The 21,418-nt window shown below is 41.8% G+C and overlaps 1 protein-coding gene across 2 annotated transcripts in view; it reads left to right on the top strand.

The window, feature by feature from the left end:
* The first annotated feature begins 1,164 nt into the window (after positions 1–1,164).
* The window catches only part of LOC123750139 (alpha-2-macroglobulin-like), a 434,012-nt gene continuing 413,758 nt past the window's right edge, over positions 1,165–21,418 (top strand). For both annotated transcript variants that reach the window (XM_069326235.1, XM_069326236.1), the window contains exon 1: positions 1,165–1,281. In XM_069326235.1, coding sequence (XP_069182336.1) covers positions 1,217–1,281 — 65 coding nt within the window. In that variant the 5' untranslated portion in view covers positions 1,165–1,216. The remainder of the gene's footprint in view (positions 1,282–21,418) is intronic.

Below are 21,418 nucleotides of genomic sequence, written 5' to 3'. Positions count from 1 at the left end.
AGTGGGGCGTCTCATCTTGGGCCACCAGCTGTGTTAGCGGGGCCTCTCATCTTGGGCTACCAGCAGTGGAAGTGGAGCGTCTCATCTTGGGCCACCAGCTGTGGGAGTGAGGGCGTCTCATCTTGGGCCACCAGCTGTGTTAGCGGGGCCTCTCATCTTGGGCTACCAGCAGTGGAAGTGGAGCGTCTCATCTTGGGCCACCAGCTGTGGGAGTGGGGCGTCTCATCTTGGTCCTCCAGCTGTGGGAGTGGGGCGTCTCATCTTGGGCCACAAGCTGTGAGAGTGGGGCGTCTCATCTTGGGCCATTAGCTGTGGGAGTGGGGCATCTCATCATGGGCCATCAGCTGTGGGAGTGGGGCGTCTCATCTTGGACCACCAGCTGTGGGAGTGGGACACCTCATCTTGGGCCACCAGCTGTGGGAGTGGGGCTTCTCATCTTGGGCCACCAGCTGTGGGAGCGGGGGGTTTCATCTTGGGCCACCAGGTGTGGGAGTGAGGCGTCTCATCTTGGGCCACCAGCCGTGGGAGTGAGGCGTCTCATCTTGGGCGACCAGCCGTGGGAGTGGGGCGTCTCATCTTGGGCCACCAGCTGTGGGAGTGGGGCGTCTCATCTTGGGCCACCGGCTGTTGGAGCGGGGCGTCTCATCTTGGGCCACCAGCTGTGTTAGCGGGGCCTCTCATCTTGGGCCACCAGCTGTGGGAGTGGGGCGTCTCATCTTGGAGTAATCTTTCTAACAATGGGGCCTCTAACATTAGGATGGTGTTCCACACCCTGATGGCTTGGTGCTGCAGTCTGATGTTTAGTGGCTGTATGTTCAGGAGTTCATGGAGCTGCTGGACTGTTTGATCATATGGTGGACGGTGTTTTGCTGCTCTCCTTAGTGCCTTATAGCGCACTGCTTGTAGCTGTTGCATGTTAGTTTTCTTTAAGGTGTGTAGAAGTACTGGGGAATATTCTAGATTTTATAATTGGATGGGGTTATGTTGTCCGGAGGGGAGGGGGTGCCTGAGGGAGGGACGGGGAGGGGTACCTGAGGAAGGGACTGGGAGGAGTTCCTGTGGGAGACACGATGGGGTGGGGGATGATGGGGAAGCCAGAGGAAGTGGGGGGGGGGGGAACTCGTTTCCTCCGGACAAGGTGAGGGAGAAGAGGCAGCTCCCACTGTCACTTGCTCACCGGCTGCCAGCCAGCCTGGACGTCTCGTTGCCTGTTGCCATGGCGTCCTACCACTGTCCCCGCCTCCTCTGTGTCCTCGCTCTCACCGCAGCTCTCACTCACGGGTGAGTAAACTCTCCTTCAAACACCCTTAACGTTACTAGTTTACATTATTCACCTTATTTGATTTTGAAGAAACATTTGGAAAGTTTGTGTAATTATGACAAATAGGAGGAGCTCCTATATTGTCTTCCCCATGTTCCCGTCCTGTCAGTGGTAGTAACAGGTGTAGGTGGGGCTCCGGTATTGTTCCCCCATGTACCTGTCCTGTCAGTGACAGTGGTAGGTGGGTCTCCTATATTGTTCTCCCATGATAGTGGAATATAGTGAGTTCAGGAGCTGAACTCCAATATCCATTTAACTTAGAACTGTTGTCAGCAGGGCCTACTTTGGCCGTTCCTGTAGCGTAGTGGTCTTCGTCCTCGACTCAGTATCAGGGACTCTGTGGTTCGATCCCCGTACGTAGCAGAAATGGTTGGGCACCTGTTCATGTAGTATTAAATAGGTATTTAGGAGTTAAGTAACTGTTGTGGGCAGTCTGTAACGAGTCGAACCTTTCTGTCCAGGGCGCTACCACTGAGCCACTTGTTCTTAGTCAGTATTAATACACTTTGTTTTCAAGTTTAATTTTTCCTCAAGTATAAATTGTTACTTGATATATATATGTATACATTATATGTATATATATATATCGTCATACGACATATATCTGTAGGTTCGATGTTTAAGTTTTGTCGGTAACTATTTGTAGTTCCAGCGAGTCAACTATTTATAAAGGTGCAATGTGACCATAGACAAAATAATATAATGTTGGAGGAAACTTGTGAGTTACATCAGTTGCGGGACGCATGTAAAACATTGTCATTCATAAACAAGATGTTTCGCGGCTGAACTAACGAGCAATTGGCCATTGTTTGTGGGTGGACGGCTCCTGGGGGTCCGTGCCGGTAAACAATGGCCCACGTGTGTCTTCACCCAGCTGGTACACCAGTCTGGAGATGAACACCTTCCCGCACCATCACCCACCAACCTCCAACTCTTCTCCAGCACCGACTCATCACATGGTTCATCACATGATTCATCACAATCATGTGATGATAAGTCCTCATGGTTCATCACGTGATTAATCACGGGAATCATCACGTGATTCATCACAGGATTCATCATGGGACTCATCACGTGAATAATCACGGGAATCATCACATGATTCATCACGGGATTCTTCACATGACTCATCACGTGATTCATCATGAGACTCATCACGGGATTCTCCCCGGGACTCATCACTTGATTCATCACGAGAATCATCACGTGATTTATCACGGGACTCATCACGTAATTCATCACAGGACTCATGTGATTCAGAGCGAGACTCATCACGTGATTCATCATGAGACTCATCGCGGAATTCACTCGGGACTCATCACATGGTTCATCACAGGACTTATCATGGGATTCAGCACGAGACTCATCGCGTGTTTCATTACAAGACTCATCACGTGATTCATCACAGTACTCATCGAGTGATTCATCATGGGACTCATCACGGGATTCATTATGAGAATCATCACGTGATTCATCACGGTATTCATAAAGTGATTCATCACATGATTCATCACAAGACTCATCATGTGATTCATCACGAGACTCATCACGTGACTCATCACATGATTCATCACGGGATTCATCACAAGACTCATTACGTGATTCATCATGACTCATCACGGGATTCATCACAGCAATCACGTGATTTATCACGGGACTTATAACGTGAATCATCACGTGATTTATCACGGGATTCATCACGTGATTCATCACAAGACTCATCACAGGACTCGTCACGTGATTCATCATGGAACTCATCACGTGATTCATCACGAGACTCATCACGTGATTCATTACAAGACTCATCACCTGATTCATCACAGTACTCATCGAGTGATTCATCATGAGACCCATCACGGGATTCATTAAGGGACTCATCACGGGACTCATTACGTGATTCATCACGAGACTCATCACGTGATTCGTTACAAGACTCATCACGTAATTCATCATAAGACTCATCACGTGATTCATCACGAGACTCATCACGTGATTCGTTACAAGTCTCATCACATGTTTCATCACGGTACTCGTCACATGATTCATTACGTGATTTATCACTGGACTCATCACGTGATTCGTCCCAAGACTCATCACGTGATTCATCACGGGAATCATCACGTGATTTATTACGGGACTCATCACGGGACACATCACATGATTCGTCACGAGATTCATCACAAGGCTAATCACGTGATTCATCACGTGATTCATCACAAGACTCATCACATGATTTATCACGTGACTCATCACGGTATTCATCACGTGATTCATCACATGATTCATCGCGTGAGTAATCACGGGACTCATCGCGTGAGTAATCACGGGAGTCATCACATGATTCATCACGGGATTCATCACAAGACTCATCACATGATTCATCATGAGACTCATCACGGGATTCACCCCGGGACTCATCACATGATTCATCACGAGAATCATAATGTGATTTATCACGGGACTCATCACGTGATTCATCACAGGATTCATCATGTGATTCATCACGAGTCTCATCGCGTGTTTCATTACAAGACTCATCACGTGATTCAGTACAGTACTCATCGGGTGATTCTTCATGGGACTCATCAGGGGATTCATCATGAGATCATCACATGATTCATCACGGTATTCATCATGTGATTCATCACATGATTCATCACGGGATTCATCACAAGACTCATCACGTGATTTATCACGGGACTCATCACGAGATTCGTTAGAAGACTCATCACATGATTCATCACGGTACTCATCACATGATTCATCATGGGATTCATCACAGGTCTCATCACGTGATTCATCACGGGACTCATCACGTGACTCATCACGGGATTCATTACGTTGTCTGTTCGAATCCCACGTGTGTAAATGCTTCACTCACGAAATATACAATTAATTGGCTACTGAATCTAAACAATTAAACTAACCAAACTTAATGTAGGCCTAACTATACACAATTATATTTATATAACAACAAATGGTATTGAAGTACCTCTGGGAGTTTGTAACATCTGCTGATGTAAATTTGACTAAATGTAAACTCTGTCAGCAAAATTATTTGCTTACTTTGCGTCATTATATAATGGAATGTGAACAAATCGCGGAATTCAGATATAACACCATCAATGGTGTCCAAGAAATGTGTAAGTACTTCATTCATAATGATGTGCTACCAGAAATCCTAGCGAAGTCCCCAAAGATTGCTTAATGTAGGTGCAGCCTGCACATGACTGTAAAGCTGCCGTCCAGTTGGGTGGGTGTGGAGCACATGACTGTAAAGCTGCCGCCCAGTTGGGTGGGTGTGGAGCACATGACTGCAAAGCTGCCGTCCAGTTGGATGGGTGTGGAGCATATGACTGTAAAGCTGCCACCCAAACAAGCCTGAATGGTCCCCAGGACTATATACAACTGAAAACTCACACCCCAGAAGTGACTCGAACCCATACTGCCAGGAGCAACGCAACTGGTATGTACAGGGATGCCTTAATCCTCTTGACCATCACGACCGGACATAAGGAAGTCATAGCCGAAGCTATTTGGTGATTTGATAAAATGCTATGCCCAAGATTACCATCCGAGTGCCGGCGGGGAAGTGGTTCAAATAGCTTCGGCTATCACTTCCTTATGTCCGGTCGTGATGGTCAAGCGGATTAAGGCGTCCCTGTACATACCAGTTGCGTTGCTCCTGGCAGTATGGGTTCGAGTCACTTCTGGGGTGTGAGTTTTCAGTTGTATATAGTCCTGGGGACCATTCAGGCTTGTTTGCATTTTTGTTCCTCACGTGTGCCCCAAAGAATGAGGTGATTTGATAAAATGCTACGCCCAAGATTACCATCCGAGTGCTGGCGGGGAAGTGGTTCAAATAGCTTCGGCTATCACTTCCTTATGTCCGGTCGTGATGGTCAAGCGGATTAAGGCGTCCCTGTACATACCAGTTGTGTTGCTCCTGGCAGTATGGGGTCGAGTCACTTCTGGGGTGTGAGTTTTCAGTTGTATATAGTCCTGGGGACCATTCAGGCTTGTTTGGGTGGCAGCTTTACAGTCATATGCTCCACACCCATCCAACTGGACGGCAGCTTTGCAGTCATGTGCTCCACACCCACCCAACTGGGCGGCAGCTTTACAGTCATGTGCTCCACACCCACCCAACTGGACGGCAGCTTTACAGTCATGTGCAGGCTGCACCTACATTAAGCAATCTTTGGGGACTTCGCTAGGATTTCTGGTAGCACATCATTATGAATGAAGTACTTACACATTTCTTGGACACCATTGATGGTGTTATATCTGAATTCCGCGATTTGTTCACATTCACATTATATATATATATATATATATATATATATATATATATATTATATATTTATATTATATATATTGTGACGATAATCTCTTTCAAGAGAGATTGAGCCTGCTCTTCCCTACAAAATACGTCAATATACAAGATAATATAGAAGATACGTCCACCAAGTATCGCCAAACGTTTTGCCCAGAGAGCAAATCGTACCCAGCACACAGTGACACCTGCTACCAGCCACCGTAACCAGCAAACTGCTCATCCTTTGCCTGCCTGTCGCTGATTGGCTGGTGTCCCGTCGCACCTGCCCTCCACCTCCGCCTCAAGCCGACGTCTGGGCTGCAGTGCGGCAGTATCGTCAGAATATCTCAGTGCTCCAAGCAGTTGACATCTCTCGCTGGTAGACTAAGTCTTGGCTTCCGTGTACTAAGGGAGGTGGCAGCTCGAAGCCAGTATTCCAGCATTCATATTTTATTTTGCTATCACTGTAAATCACTTGTCTTAACGTAACTTTTCATTTGCCAGTGATTATTCATATTATTTTGTTTGTTGACTTGTCTTTCATATTTTATGTGATTAACTTTATTCATGTCTTGTTTTTCTAGAGTAATTAAAATTTCATTGTTAATTTACTTGTGTTTTGTGTGTCTTCCCATTACCTTACCACAGACGAAAGCTCCAGCTTTTCTCTCTTTTTTCTATTATGTGACGAGGCCCTGCCCCTAGCTTTTGAAACAGCCGAACACCAACGCTTTACCGTCACAATATATAATATATATATATATATATATATATATATATATATATATATATATATATATATATATATATATATATATATATATATATATATTATATATATATATATATATATATATATATATTATATATATATATATATATATATAATATATATATATATATAATATATATATATATATATATATATATATATATATATATATATAATATATATATATATATATGTTGTACCTAGTAGCCAGAACGTCGTACTCGGCCTACAATGCAAGGCGCGATTTGCGTAATAAGCCAAGTTTTCCTGAATTAATATGTTTTCTCTATTTTTTTTCTTATGAAATGATAAAGCTACCCATTTCATTATGTATGAGGTCAATTTTTTTTATTGGAGTTAAAATTGACGTAGATATATGACCGAACCTAACCAACCCTACCTAACCTATCTCTATAGGTTAGGTTAGGTTAGGTAGGCGAAAAAGTTAGGTTAGGTTAGGTTAGGTAGGTTAGGTAGTCGAAAAACAATTAATTCATGAAAAATTGGCTTATTAGGCAAATTGGGCCTTGCATAGTAGGCTGAGAAGTGCGTTCTGGCTATTAGGTACGACATATATATATATATATATATATATATATAATATATATATATATATTTATATATATATATATATATATATATATATATATATATATATTATATATATATATATATATATATATATATATATATATATATATATATATATATATATATATATATATATATATATATATATATATATGTCGTACCTAGTAGCCAGAACTCACTTCTCGGCCTACTAATCAAGGCCCGATTTGCCTAATAAGCCAAGTTTTCCTGAAATAATATATTTTCTCTCATTTTTTTCTTATGAAATGATAAAGCTACCCATTTCATTATGTATGAGGTAATTTTTTTTTTATTGGAGTTAAAATTAACGTAGATATATGACCGAACCTAACCAACCCTACCTAACCTAACCTAACCTATCTTTATAGGTTAGGTTAGGTTAGGTAGCCGAAAAAGTTAGGTTAGGTTAGGTTAGGTAGTCGAAAAACAATTAATTCATGAAAACTTGGCTTATTAGGCAAATCGGGCCTTGCATAGTAGGCTGAGAAGTGCGTTCTGGCTACTAGGTACGACATATATATATATATATATATATATATATATATATATATATATATATATATATATATATATATATATATATATATATATATATATATATATATAGACATATGTCGTACCTAGTAGCCAGAACGCACTTCTCAGCCTACAATGCAAGGCCCGATTTGCCTAATAAGCCAAGTTTTCCTGAATTAATATATTTTCTCTAATTTTTTTTCTTATGAAATGATAAAGCTACCCATTTCATTATGTATGAGGTCAATTTTTTTTATTGAAGTTAAAATTAACGTAGATATATGACCGAACCTAACCAACCCTACCTAACCTAACCTAACCTATCTTTATAGGTTAGGATAGGTTAGGTATCCGAAAAAGTTAGGTTAGGTTAGGTTAGTTGGTTATGTAGTCGAAACACAATTAATTCAGGAAAACTTGGCTTATTAGGCAAATCGGGCCTTGCATAGTAGGCCCAGAAGTGCATTCTGGCTACTAGGTACGACATATATATATATATATGTCGTACCTAGTAGCCAGAACGCACTTCTCAGCTTACTATGCAAGGCCCGATTTGCCTAATAAGCCAAGTTTTCCTGAATTAATATATTTTCTCTAATTTTTTTCTTAAGAAATTATAAAGCTACCCATTTCATTATGTATGAGGTCAATTTTTTTTTATTGGAGTTAAAATTAACGTAGATATATGACCGAACCTAACCAACCCTACCTAACCTAACCTAACCTATCTTTATAGGTTAGGTTAGGTTAGGTAGCCGAAAAAGTTAGGTTAGGTTAGGTTGGTTAGGTAGTCGAAAAACAATTATTTCCTGAAAACTTGGCTTATTATTACGCAAATCGGGCCTTGCATAGTAGGCTGAGAAGTGCGTTCTGGCTACTAGGTACGACATATATGTCTATATATATATATATATATATATATATATATATATATATATATATATATATATATATATATACATTTTTTCCTTTATTGTGTATTTAAAGGTTACAAAACATACAAGACAAATGCCTAAAGGTTATGGATCTCTTGAAGCTCCTCCGCTTCTGGACAGGAACCGAGGACGCAGCAAGCATTTCCCCTCTGGATCGCCACACTGAGACGCTGAAACAAAAAACTGGAAGCCCTTGGGTCTCTGGTGACGTCAATGAGCTTGGAACCCAATTCCTTGAGAAATCCCAAGGCACTCTTGCCCCATGGGCCATGCGTCTCAGACGCTATGGGAACAAAGAGGTATTGACCTTCCAGTCGCCTGTACTTGAGTGATTTTGCTGTTTCCCTGTGGTTGGCCGCCCCACCTGCTTGATCAGCTCCGAAGTGTACATAGGTGTCAGCCAGGGTGGATACACATGTGTAATCCCACACCAACTGTCTACCCTCCTTCCATGAGTAGATGGAATGCCATCATGGTGATGAGTAGATGGTGATGCCATCAGGGCGATGTGCGGGGAAATCCGGGTTTTGGACCCCTAGGATGCGAGGTTCTCTCTCCGCTGGGCACCCAGCTGAGACGAGGCTTCTCTTGATGATGTCATTGACCTCGCTGTGTCTTGCATGCCAGCCCTTTGTGCTTCCGCAATGCAACCCATGCAGTCCGTATTGGTCTGCTTCCACCCTGTTGCAAATACGCTTGTATTCAGTGTGAATTGGGGCACCAAGGCGGAGGGCCACTGCTACACGAAGGGATTCTGGATCTAGGCGCGTGCCCATTGCTGACATGGGTACTGCCAGGAGGAAGTCTCCTGCATGGGGGGCACGCACTGCTCTGAGGCGGGCTTTCTCCTTGTCTGATGTTGCGGAGCTGAGCATGGCATCAGCTACTTTTTCCACTAGAGGGTGGTCCCAGCCGGAGTGTTTGTGTTGTTTTGTTGGCTCTATAATGGTGGCTGGGGCTGCAAGAACATCCCACTGATTTGAACATTCAGTGAAAGCAGGATCGTGTATTCCTGCTGAATCTCTCAGGGTTGCAGGTAAAATATCTCTGACGAGGTCGTGCGATGCATGAGAGGAGGAAAGGAAGGCTGGTAGAGCAATTTGGGAGGCTGTGCGGACACCAAGGCCGCCGAATCTTACAGGAAGGGTTGCTTGCTCCCACTGAGAGTCGTCCAATATAATATATATATATATATATATATATATATATATATATATATATATATATATATATGTCGTACCTAATAGCCAGAACGCACTTCTCAGCCTACTATTCAAGGCCCGATTTGCCTAATAAGCCAAGTTTTCATGAATTAATGTTTTTTCGTCTACCTAACCTACCTAACCTAACCTAACCTAGCTTTTTTTGGCGACCTAACCTAACCTTACCTATAAATATAGGTTAGGTTAGGTTAGGTAGGGTTGGTTAGGTTCGGTCATATATCTACGTTAATTTTAACTCCAATAAAAAAAAATTGACCTCATACATAAAGAAAAGGGTTGCTTTATCATTTCATAAGAAAAAAATTATAGTAAATATATTTATTCAGGAAAACTTGGCTTATTAGGCAAATCGGGCCTTGAATAGTAGGCTGAGAAGTGAGTTCTGGCTACTAGGTACGACATATATATATATATATATATATATATATATATTTATATATATATATATATATATATATATATATATATATATATATATATATATATTAGTATATTTTGGTAGCAGTCTTTCCTGTAGACATATATTATTAAATATGACCGAAAAAGTAAGATTAATAATTCTAACACGAATTTTCTCAATCTTTCGTACATTACGCTTCACTGTTGGAGGTAAATCAAAAATCACTTCTCCAAAATTCATTTTTATTTTTAGTCTGACGCGACACGGGCGCGTTTCGTAAAACTTATTACATTTTCAAAGACTTCACAAATACACAACTGATTAGAACTTGCGTTTCCCTGATTTTATATCTACATTTGAGTGAGGTGGGAAGGGTGATGTGGCATTACATTTGAGTGAGGTGGGAAGGGTGATGTGGCATTAACACAAGACAGAACACTAGGGGATATTAATAGGGTATTAAAAGTATCAACACAAGTTGATACTTTTAATACCCTATTAATATCCCCTAGTGTTCTGTCTTGTGTTAATGCCACATCACCCTTCCCACCTCACTCAAATGTAATGCCACATCACCCTTCCCACCTCACTCAAATGTAGATATAAAATCAGGGAAACGCAAGTTCTAATCAGTTGTGTATTTGTGAAGTCTTTGAAAATGTAATAAGTTTTACGAAACGCGCCCGTGTCGCGTCAGACTAAAAATAAAAATGAATTTTGGAGAAGTGATTTTTGATTTACCTCCAACAGTGAAGCGTAATGTACGAAAGATTGAGAAAATTCGTGTTAGAATTATTAATCTTACTTTTTCGGTCATATTTAATAATATATATATATATATATATATATATATATATATATATATATATATATATATATATATATATATATATATATATATATATATATATATATATATGTCGTACCTAGTAGCCAGAACGCACTTCTCAGCCTACTATGCAAGGCTCGATTTGCCTAATAAGCCAAGTTTTCATGAATTAATTTTTTTTCGACTACCTAACCTACCTAACCTAACCTAACCTAACTTTTTCGGCTACCTAACCTAACCTAACCTTTAAAGATAGGTTAGGTTAGGTTAGGTAGGGTTGGTTAGGTTCGGTCATATATCTACGTTAATTTTAACTCCAATAAAAAAAAATTGTCCTCAAACATAATGAAATGGGTAGCTTTATCATTTCATAAGGAAAAAATTATAAAATATATATTAATTAAGGAAAACGTGGCTTATTAGGCAAGTCGGGCCTTGCATAGTAGGCTGAGAAGTGCGTTCTGGCTACTAGGTACGACATATATATATATATATATATATTTTTTTTTTGAGATATATACAAGAGTTGTTACATTCTTGTACAGCCACTAGTACGCGTAGCGTTTCGGGCAAGTCCTTAATCCTATGGTCCCTGGAATACGATCCCCTGCCGCGAAGAATCGTTTTTTCATCCAAGTACACATTTTACTGTTGCGTTAAACAGAGGCTACAGTTAAGGAATTGCGCCCAGTAAATCCTCCCCGGCCAGGATACGAACCCATGACATAGCGCTCGCGGAACGCCAGGCGAGTGTCTTACCACTACACCACGGAGACTGAATATATATATATATATATATAATATATATATATATGTCGTACCTAGTAGCCAGAACTCACTTCTCAGCCTACTATTCAAGGCCCGATTTGCCTAATAAGCCAAGTTTTCCTGAATTAATATATTTACTATAATTTTTTTCTTATGAAATGATAAAGCAACCCTTTTCTCTATGTATGAGGTCAATTTTTTTTTATTGGAGTTAAAATTAACGTAGATATATGACCGAACCTAACCAACCCTACCTAACCTAACCTAACCTATATTTATAGGTAAGGTTAGGTTAGGTAGCCAAAAAAAGCTAGATTAGGTTAGGTTAGGTAGGTTAGGTAGACGAAAAAACATTAATTCATGAAAACTTGGCTTATTAGGCAAATCGGGCCTTGAATAGTAGGCTGAGAAGTGCGTTCTGGCTATTAGGTACGACATATATATATATATATATATATATATATATATATATATATATATATATATATATATATATATATATATATATATATATACATATATATATATATATATATATATATATATATGTCGTACCTAGTAGCCAGAACTCACTTCTCAGCCTACTATGCAAGGCCCGATTTGCCTAATAAGCCAAGTTTTCCTGAATTAATATATTTTTTCTAATTTTTTTCTTATGAAATGATAAAGCTACCCATTTCATTATGTATGAGGTCAATTTTTTTTTATTGGAGTTAAAATTAACGTAGATATATGACCGAACCTAACCAACCCTACCTAACCTAACCTAACCTATCTTTATCGGTTAGGTTTGGTTAGGTAGCCGAAAAAGTTAGGTTAGGTTAGGTTAGGTAGGTCCTAGTAGCCAGAACGCACTTCTCAGCCTACTATGCAAGGCTCGATTTGCCTAATAAGCCAAGTTTTCATGAATTAATGTTTTTTCGACTACCTAACCTACCTAACCTAACCTAACCTAACTTTTTCGGCTACCTAACCTAACCTAATCTATAAAGATAGGTTAGGTTAGGTTAGGTAGGGTTGGTTAGGTTCGGTCATATATCTACGTTAATTTTAACTCCAATAAAAAAAATTGACCTCATACATAATGAAATGGGTAGCTTTATCATTTCATAATAAAAAAATTAGAGAAAATATATTAATCCAGGAAAACTTGGCTTATTAGGCAAATCGGGCCTTGCATAGTAGGCTGAGAATTGCGTTCTGGCTACTAGGTACGACATATATATATATACATATATATATATATATATATATATATATATATATATATATATATATATATATATATATATATATATATATATATATATATATATATTATTAAATATGACCGAAAAAGTAAGATTAATAATTCTAACACGAATTTTCTCAATCTTTCGTACATTTCGCTTCACTGTTGGAGGTAAATCAAAAATCAATTCTCCAAAATTCATTTTTATTTCTAGTCTGACGCGACACGAGCGCGTTTCGTAAAACTTATTACATTTTCAAAGACTTCAGTTCACAAATACATAACTGAATAGAACTTACGCATCTCCGATTTTATATCTACATTTGAGTGAGGTGGAAGGGGTGATGTGGCATTAACACAAGACAGAACAAGATGTGGTATTAATAGGGTATTAATTTCATCAACACAAGACAGAACAAGAGTATTAATAGGGTATTAATTTCATCAACACAAGACAGAATACGAAACAATGGATATTGAATAGAAGTGTTTGTAGAAAGCCTATTGGTCCATATTTCTTGATGCTTCTATATTGGAGCAGAGTCTTGAGGTGGGTAGAATATAGTTGTGCAATAATTGGCTGTTGATTGCTGGTGTTGACTTCTTGATGTGTAGTGCCTCGCAAACGTCAAGCCGCCTGCTATCGCTGTATCTATCGATGATTTCTGTGTTGTTTACTAGGATTTCTCTGGCGATGGTTTGGTTGTGGGAAGAGATTATATGTTCCTTAATGGAGCTCCGTTGCTTATGCATCGTTAAACGCCTAGAAAGAGATGTTGTTGTCTTGCCTATATACTGGGTTTTTTGGAGCTTACAGTCCCCAAGAGGGCATTTGAAGGCATAGACGACGTTAGTCTCTTTTAAAGCGTTCTGTTTTGTGTCTGGAGAGTTTCTCATGAGTAGGCTGGCCGTTTTTCTGGTTTTATAGTAAATCGTCAGTTGTATCCTCTGATTTTTGTCTGTAGGGATAACGTTTCTATTAACAATATCTTTCAGGACCCTTTCCTCCGTTTTATGAGCTGTGGAAAAGAAGTTCCTGTAAAATAGTCTAATAGGGGGTATAGGTGTTGTGTTAGTTGTCTCTTCAGAGGTTGCATGGCTTTTCACTTTCCTTCTTATGATGTCTTCGACGAAACCATTGGAGAAGCCGTTATTGACTAGGACCTGCCTTACCCTACAGAGTTCTTCGTCGACTTGCTTCCATTCTGAGCTGTGGCTGAGAGCACGGTCGACATATGCGTTAACAACACTCCTCTTGTACCTGTCTGGGCAGTCGCTGTTGGCATTTAGGCACATTCCTATGTTTGTTTCCTTAGTGTAGACTGCAGTGTGGAAACCTCTGCCCTTTTCCATGACTGTTACATCTAGAAAGGGCAGCTTCCCATCCTTTTCCATCTCGTAAGTGAAACGCAGCACGGAACTCTGCTCAAATGCCTCCTTCAGCTCCTGCAGATGTCTGACATCAGGTACCTGTGTAAAAATGTCGTCAACATACCTGCAGTATATGGCCGGTTTCAAGTTCATGTCGACTAAGACTTTTTGCTCAATGGTACCCATGTAGAAGTTTGCAAACAGGACACCTAGGGGAGAACCCATGGCGACCCCATCTACTTGCTTATACATGTGCCCATCCGGGCTCAAGAAGGGTGCCTCTTTAGTACAAGCTTGGAGTAGTTTCCTCAGAATATTTTCTGATATGTCAACAAATTCCTTTGGAGACTTCAGGCTGAAGGCGCAAGGAACATAAGGAGTCAGCAGGCCGTTGAGTCTAAGTTCTTATGTTCCTTGCGCCTTCAGCCTGAAGTCTCCAAAGGAATTTGTAGACTTACTGCGGGGCACACGGGCCACAGGGATAAGAGCCTCGTTGGACGTAGAATCGCTGTTTACCAACGTACCTGTGGACGAGACAATCGGAATGATAGCCGACAGAGTGTATCGTGATCCAGCCTGTACTCCTCTTGACATACCAGAAAATATTCTGAGGAAACTACTCCAAGCTTGTACTAAAGAGGCACCCTTCTTGAGCCCGGATGGGCACATGTATAAACAAGTAGATGGGGTCGCCATGGGTTCTCCCCTAGGTGTCCTGTTTTCAAACTTCTACATGGGTACCATCGAGCTAAAAGTCTTAGTCGACATGAACTTGAAACCGGCCATATACTGCAGGTATGTTGACGACATTTTTACACAGGTACCTGATGTCAGACATCTGCAGGAGCTGAAGGAGGCATTTGAGCAGAGTTCTGTGCTGCGTTTCACTTACGAGATGGAAAAGGATGGGAAGCTGCCCTTTCTAGATGTAACAGTCATGGAAAAGGGCGGAGGTTTCCACACTGCAGTCTACACTAAGGAAACAAACATAGGAATGTGCCTAAATGCCAACAGCGACTGCCCAGACAGGTACAAGAGGAGTGTTGTTAACGCATATGTCGACCGTGCTCTCAGCCACAGCTCAGAATGGAAGCAAGTCGACGAAGAACTCTGTAGGGTAAGGCAGGTCCTAGTCAATAACGGCTTCTCCAATGGTTTCGTCGAAGACATCATAAGAAGGAAAGTGAAAAGCCATGCAACCTCTGAAGAGACAACTAACACAACACCTATACCCCCTATTAGACTATTTTACAGGAACTTCTTTTCCACAGCTCATAAAACGGAGGAAAGGGTCCTGAAAGATATTGTTAATAGAAACGTTATCCCTACAGACAAAAATCAGAGGATACAACTGACGATTTACTATAAAACCAGAAAAACGGCCAGCCTACTCATGAGAAACTCTCCAGACACAAAACAGAACGCTTTAAAAGAGACTAACGTCGTCTATGCCTTCAAATGCCCTCTTGGGGACTGTAAGCTCCAAAAAACCCAGTATATAGGCAAGACAACAACATCTCTTTCTAGGCGTTTAACGATGCATAAGCAACAGGGCTCCATTAAGGAACATATAATCTCTTCCCACAACCAAACCATCGCCAGAGAAATCCTAGTAAACAACACAGAAATCATCGATAGATACAGCGATAGCAGGCGGCTTGACGTTTGCGAGGCACTACACATCAAGAAGTCAACACCAGCAATCAACAGCCAATCATTGCACAACTATATTCTACCCACCTCAAGACTCCGCTCCAATAAAAAAGCATCAAGAAATATGGACCAATAGGCTTTCTACAAACACTTCTATTCAATATCCATTGTTTCGTGTTCTGTCTTGTGTTGATGAAATTAATACCCTATTAATACTCTTGTTCTGTCTTGTGTTGATGAAATTAATACCCTATTAATACCACATCTTGTTCTGTCTTGTGTTAATGCCACATCACCCCTTCCAGCTCACTCAAATGTAGATATAAAATCGGAGATGCGTAAGTTCTATTCAGTTGTGTATTTGTGAACTAAAGTCTTTGAAAATGTAATAAGTTTTACGAAACGCGCTCGTGTCGCGTCAGACTAGAAATAAAAATGAATTTTGGAGAATTGATTTTTGATTTACCTCCAACAGTGAAGCGAAATGTACGAAAGATTGAGAAAATTCGTGTTAGAATTATTAATCTTACTTTTTCGGTCATATTTAATAATATATGTCTACAGGAAAGACTGCTACCAAAATATACTTATATATATATATATATATATATATATATATATATATATATATATATATATATATATATATATATATATATATATATATATATATATATACAACTTTAGAACACTTTCCCACCAGGAGACTCGAACCCGAGCCAGCACAGAAGCCTTCCAGCAACTGGCATAACAGGTACGCCTTAACCCGTTCCACCACCTGCTCAGACCCTTAAAAGAGATGGTAATTTCGGAGTATTTAAATACACCAAAGATCACCACCTCCCAAGAGCACTAGAGCAAGTGAGGGGTCATTTATACGTTTTTTTCATCAAGTCCCTGTTAATATGGGAAGACACAGTGTCTATGCTTAAGGCACAACTCTCCTAAACACGAGAGTGAAGTATACAACTTTAGAACACTTTCCCACCAGGAGACTCGAACCCTAGCCAGCACAGAAGCCTTCCAGCAACTGGCATAACAGGTACGCCTTAACCCGCTCCACCACCTGCTCAGACCCTTAAAAGAGATGGTAATTTCGGAGTATTTAAATACACCAAAGATCACCACCTCCCAAGAGCACTAGAGCAAGTGAGGGGTCATTTATACGTTTATTTCATCAAGGGAGGTGGTGATCTTTGGTAATATGGGAAAATCTTTGATCTTCCCATATTAACAGGGACTTGATGAAATAAACGTATAAATGACCCCTCACTTGCTCTAGTGCTCTTGGGAGGTGGTGATCTTTGGTGTATTTAAATACTCCGAAATTACCATCTCTTTTAAGGGTCTGAGCAGGTGGTGGAGCGGGTTAAGGCGTACCTGTTATGCCAGTTGCTGGAAGGCTTCTGTGCTGGCTAGGGTTCGAGTCTAATGGTGGGAAAGTGTTCTAAAGTTGTATACTTCACTCTCGTGTTTAGGAGAGTTGTGCCTTATATATATATATATGTCGTACCTAGTAGCCAGAACGTACTTCTCAGCCTACTATGCAAGGCCCGATTTGCCTAATAAGCCAAGTTTTCATGAATTATTATATTTTCTCTATTTTTTTCTGATGAAATGATAAAGCTACCCATTTCATTATGTATGAGGTCAATTTTTTTAATTGGAGTTAAAATTAACGTAGATATATGACCGAACATAACCAACCCTACCTAACCTAACCTAACCTATCTTTATAGGTTAGGTTAGATTAGGTAGCCGAAAAAGTTAGGTTAGGTAGTCGAAAAACTATTAATTCATGAAAACTTGGCCTATTAGGCAAATCAGGCCTTGCGTAGTAGGCTGAGAAGTGCGTTCTGGCTACTAGGTAGGACATATATATATATATATATATATATATATATATATATATATATATATATATATATATATATATATATATATATATATATTGTGACGGAGTTCCCCCCCTTATAATTCTCCCACGCCTGCAGTAAGAGTCATGTCTACTTTTCTCAAGCGTTCTCTACATTGCAGGCTATAATTTGATATATGGGAGAGAGTGAAGTGTTCTCGGAGAGCCGAGAAATTTGTGAAATAGTAATATTTTGGCCTGTGGTTTAGGCCCTTTAGGGAGCCAAGATGGCGCTTACCTCTCTGATCTCCCGCCAAAACCGTGTGACGTCAGTGGCACCGGATTGGTCACCGACAGCAGTGTGGCACCGGGAGCCAATGAAAACCTCCCGTGGCGAAAGTGACGTCACGAAGGAAGGGGGTCCGGCCAGCGCGCCGAGCTGGCGCCAGCAGTCAGACACGACACGTCATAGAGGTCGGATGTGCGACGAGTGGTCCTGTCAGTCGGACAGTTATTCCAGCTCCCGTGGATTTACGCGTCACCGGAAGTCCGCCAGTACTCTGAGAAGTCTTCCCTAGTTCATGTGTTGAACCAGAAGAGGGAATTGACGGTTATTTGAGCAACAAGTGCTCCAGTCAGGTACTGTGCCAGTAGCAGTGAAGCCGTGCAGTGACGTATGTTGACGTCTGTGGCAATTCACCAGTTCGTGACAGCGTAGTGGCTGACAGAGCCACTGGGTAGCTGAGGAAGAGAGGACTATTTGGGGAACCGGACGACTGTAGCTGAGACGTAGGCGACAGCCGTTGCTGGGAGAAGACGACGGCCAGGAGACCGACTCCAACCTTCAAGAAGTCAAGGAGGAGGACGGACCTGCAGTGAGGAGGCACGGAGACGACGCGCTAAACGGTGGGACGACGAGAGGCTCTGGTAGGACACGACGACGTGTAGTGTGGGGGCGTTCCCGACACGAGGACCAGGAGCTACATCTCGACACTCATCGGAGGATAGGGTGAAGTAGGTGGTTCTAGTTCCCTCCCCATTCCCCTTTAGTTAGCTATATTATTCGGCTATATTATCTAGCCTGAAGATTTTATATGTCGTGAGGAAGTCTCACCCATGTCACGGTAAAGCACCAGTGTGCTAGACAGTACTATCAAGAGTACTTGTAATATTCATGTTGATTGTTGGTGTGTACAGACACCAGGAACCAGTGATAAATTTACTGTGTTGTGTATATCTTTCTATAGATTTTGATATGAACATATAGTGGTAAATTATATATAAAATTATGCCAGTATTTGGAGGTTAGGCTATGTGCCCAGAAACTATTTATTTTCCATGTATTGATGATTGATTTACATACCATATATATGTCTATGTTCATTCAGTGAATAATCATTTGTGAGTATAGTGAATTATTGCGTTATCGCCCACGAGAGAAAGTATTGAAAACTCCAGTGTTAATAGTTCTTAATATATTGCTGAGTGAAGAACAATGTAAAGCCATTACAGTGAATCATTACAGCATTGATTGTAGAAAAGACTGTTTGAGCCTGAGTACAGTGTAACCAAGTGATACATGTTGTAGTAGCCAATATCGTGTGTGCGAGTTCATAGTAATATTGGAGAATTTAATGAAACAGCGCGCGTGAATCTAGGAAACAAGCCAAGTTCGCGCGGAGAGGCCATTGCGATCAGCTGTTCCTGACACTTGATGAGGAGGGGAAGAGTGTTGCCCTCTAGTGATCGCATAATATCCGTGGGAATTACCGGCCGAGTCAGGATCAGTTGATTTATCGATTATTGTGTGGCCTTGTGACATCTTTCATACATTTTAAGTAAAATACAAAACTCTCTTTGTGTTTTTATCATCCCCTCCATTGATCTTGTGGCTATATTATACTGGTAAACATAGAGTGATAACAATAAGTACCTGCCTGATTCCTGATCTTTGAGTGTGACCTTGCCAAGGCTACCACTAAATACACCAGTCCACTGATGGTGTTACTGGCCACCTAAAAACACCAGTTGGCGATCTTGTGGATAACCGTAGAGCCCTATTGTTGGGGAGGGCACACGACAGTCGATGTGAACGAGTCGTGTTCTCACTCTTTCTTAATAAGAGGCCGTTAAGATTGACTGGGAGACTCTCCTGGCGTGCAGTGGCGCCGTGAGGATCGAGGGAAGACCCGCAGGGCTACGGTGAGTTACCTTGAGCGTAACTATTGCTCACCCCAGAGTAAGGGTAGAGAGGAATAGAGAGGTGAAACCCCAACATTGGCGACCTTGCCAGGATTTAGAGCGGAGTAAAGGTTGCAGTGGTGTTAGAGATCAGGTGCAGGTTAACACTCGTAGCACAAGATGGAGGATGATAAAGTAGCAAGGTTTATTGACTCTAGAGACGTACAGGTGCTGGAAGAGTGCACCAAGGCACAGTTACAGGCTATAGCGGATCATTTTGGAATAAAACTGAAATCTGCCGGAGTGGCAGAAAGAAGACTAGAGATAATGGCTCAGCTCAGGGCTCGAGACGAAGCTTTGGGGGAGGAACGGCCCCAAACACCTGCCAGTGTGGGTGAGCACCTGAGTATTGGTGGAAGCAGCAGGGGATCCAGCGGCAGCAGGCACAGCATTAAGCTGGAAATAATGAAGCTGCAGCTAGAGGCACAGCAGCGCAAAGAAGAGCGAGAAGCAGAGGCACAGCAGCGCAGAGAAGAGCGAGAAGCACAGTAGCGCAAGGAAGAGCGAGAAGCAGAAGCGCAGCTGAGGAGAGAAGAAGCGCAGCAGCGTAAAGAAGAGCGAGAAGCAGAAGCGCAGCTGAGGAGAGAAGAAGCACAGCAGCGCAAAGAAGAACAAGAGCGAGAAGCACAGACGAAGCGTGAGGAGCGAGAAGCACAGATGCAGCGTGAGGAACGAGAAGCACAGCGGCGTGGGAAGAGCAAGAGCGAGAAGCACAACAGCGCAAGGAAGAGCGAGAAGCACAGCTACGCCGGGAAGAACACGAGCGAGGGCTGAGACAACAGGAAATAGAAGCCAACAAGGAGGTGGAGCTGAAGCGAGCTGAACTTGGACTAGGTGCCCCTGCCCCGCCACAGGAAGACCGACGAGTGAGGGAACGAGACCTGCCGGTCTTTGTGCCTAGCGAAGCCGAAAGTTTCTTCGATCACTTTGAGAGAGTTGCTGCTATGAAGAGGTGGCCGAGGGCGGAGTGGGCGGAGTTGGTCCAAGGGAGGCTCACAGGTGAAACTCGTGAAGCCTTCACTATGCTCGACTTCCAAGAATGCACTAACTACGATGCGGTAAAACGAGCTGTGCTCCGTTCCTTTAAGCTCACGCCAGAGTGTTACCGGAAGAGGTTTAGAGAATGTTCCCGGTCACCAGGAAAATCGTATGCGGAGACGGCGAGGGACATGGAAAGAAAGTTCCTTAAGTGGATGGACTCTGAAGAAGCGGGGTCGGCCGAAGAAATCAAGGAACTAATGGTCATGGAAAAGTTTATGTCCGTGCTCCCTCCTGAGATCAGGATGAGGGTAAAGGAGGCGGACATAAAGGACCTGAGGGCCGCAGCCGACCGGGCCGACATGCTAGAAGAAGCCCTACGCCCACGCCGAGAG

This window comes from Procambarus clarkii, chromosome 18 (assembly GCF_040958095.1).
Source record: "Procambarus clarkii isolate CNS0578487 chromosome 18, FALCON_Pclarkii_2.0, whole genome shotgun sequence".
In the NCBI taxonomy this organism is placed as follows: Eukaryota; Metazoa; Arthropoda; class Malacostraca; order Decapoda; family Cambaridae; genus Procambarus; species Procambarus clarkii.
Note: the sequence above shows the minus strand (reverse complement) of the source record. Positions and strands in the feature narration are given on the sequence as shown.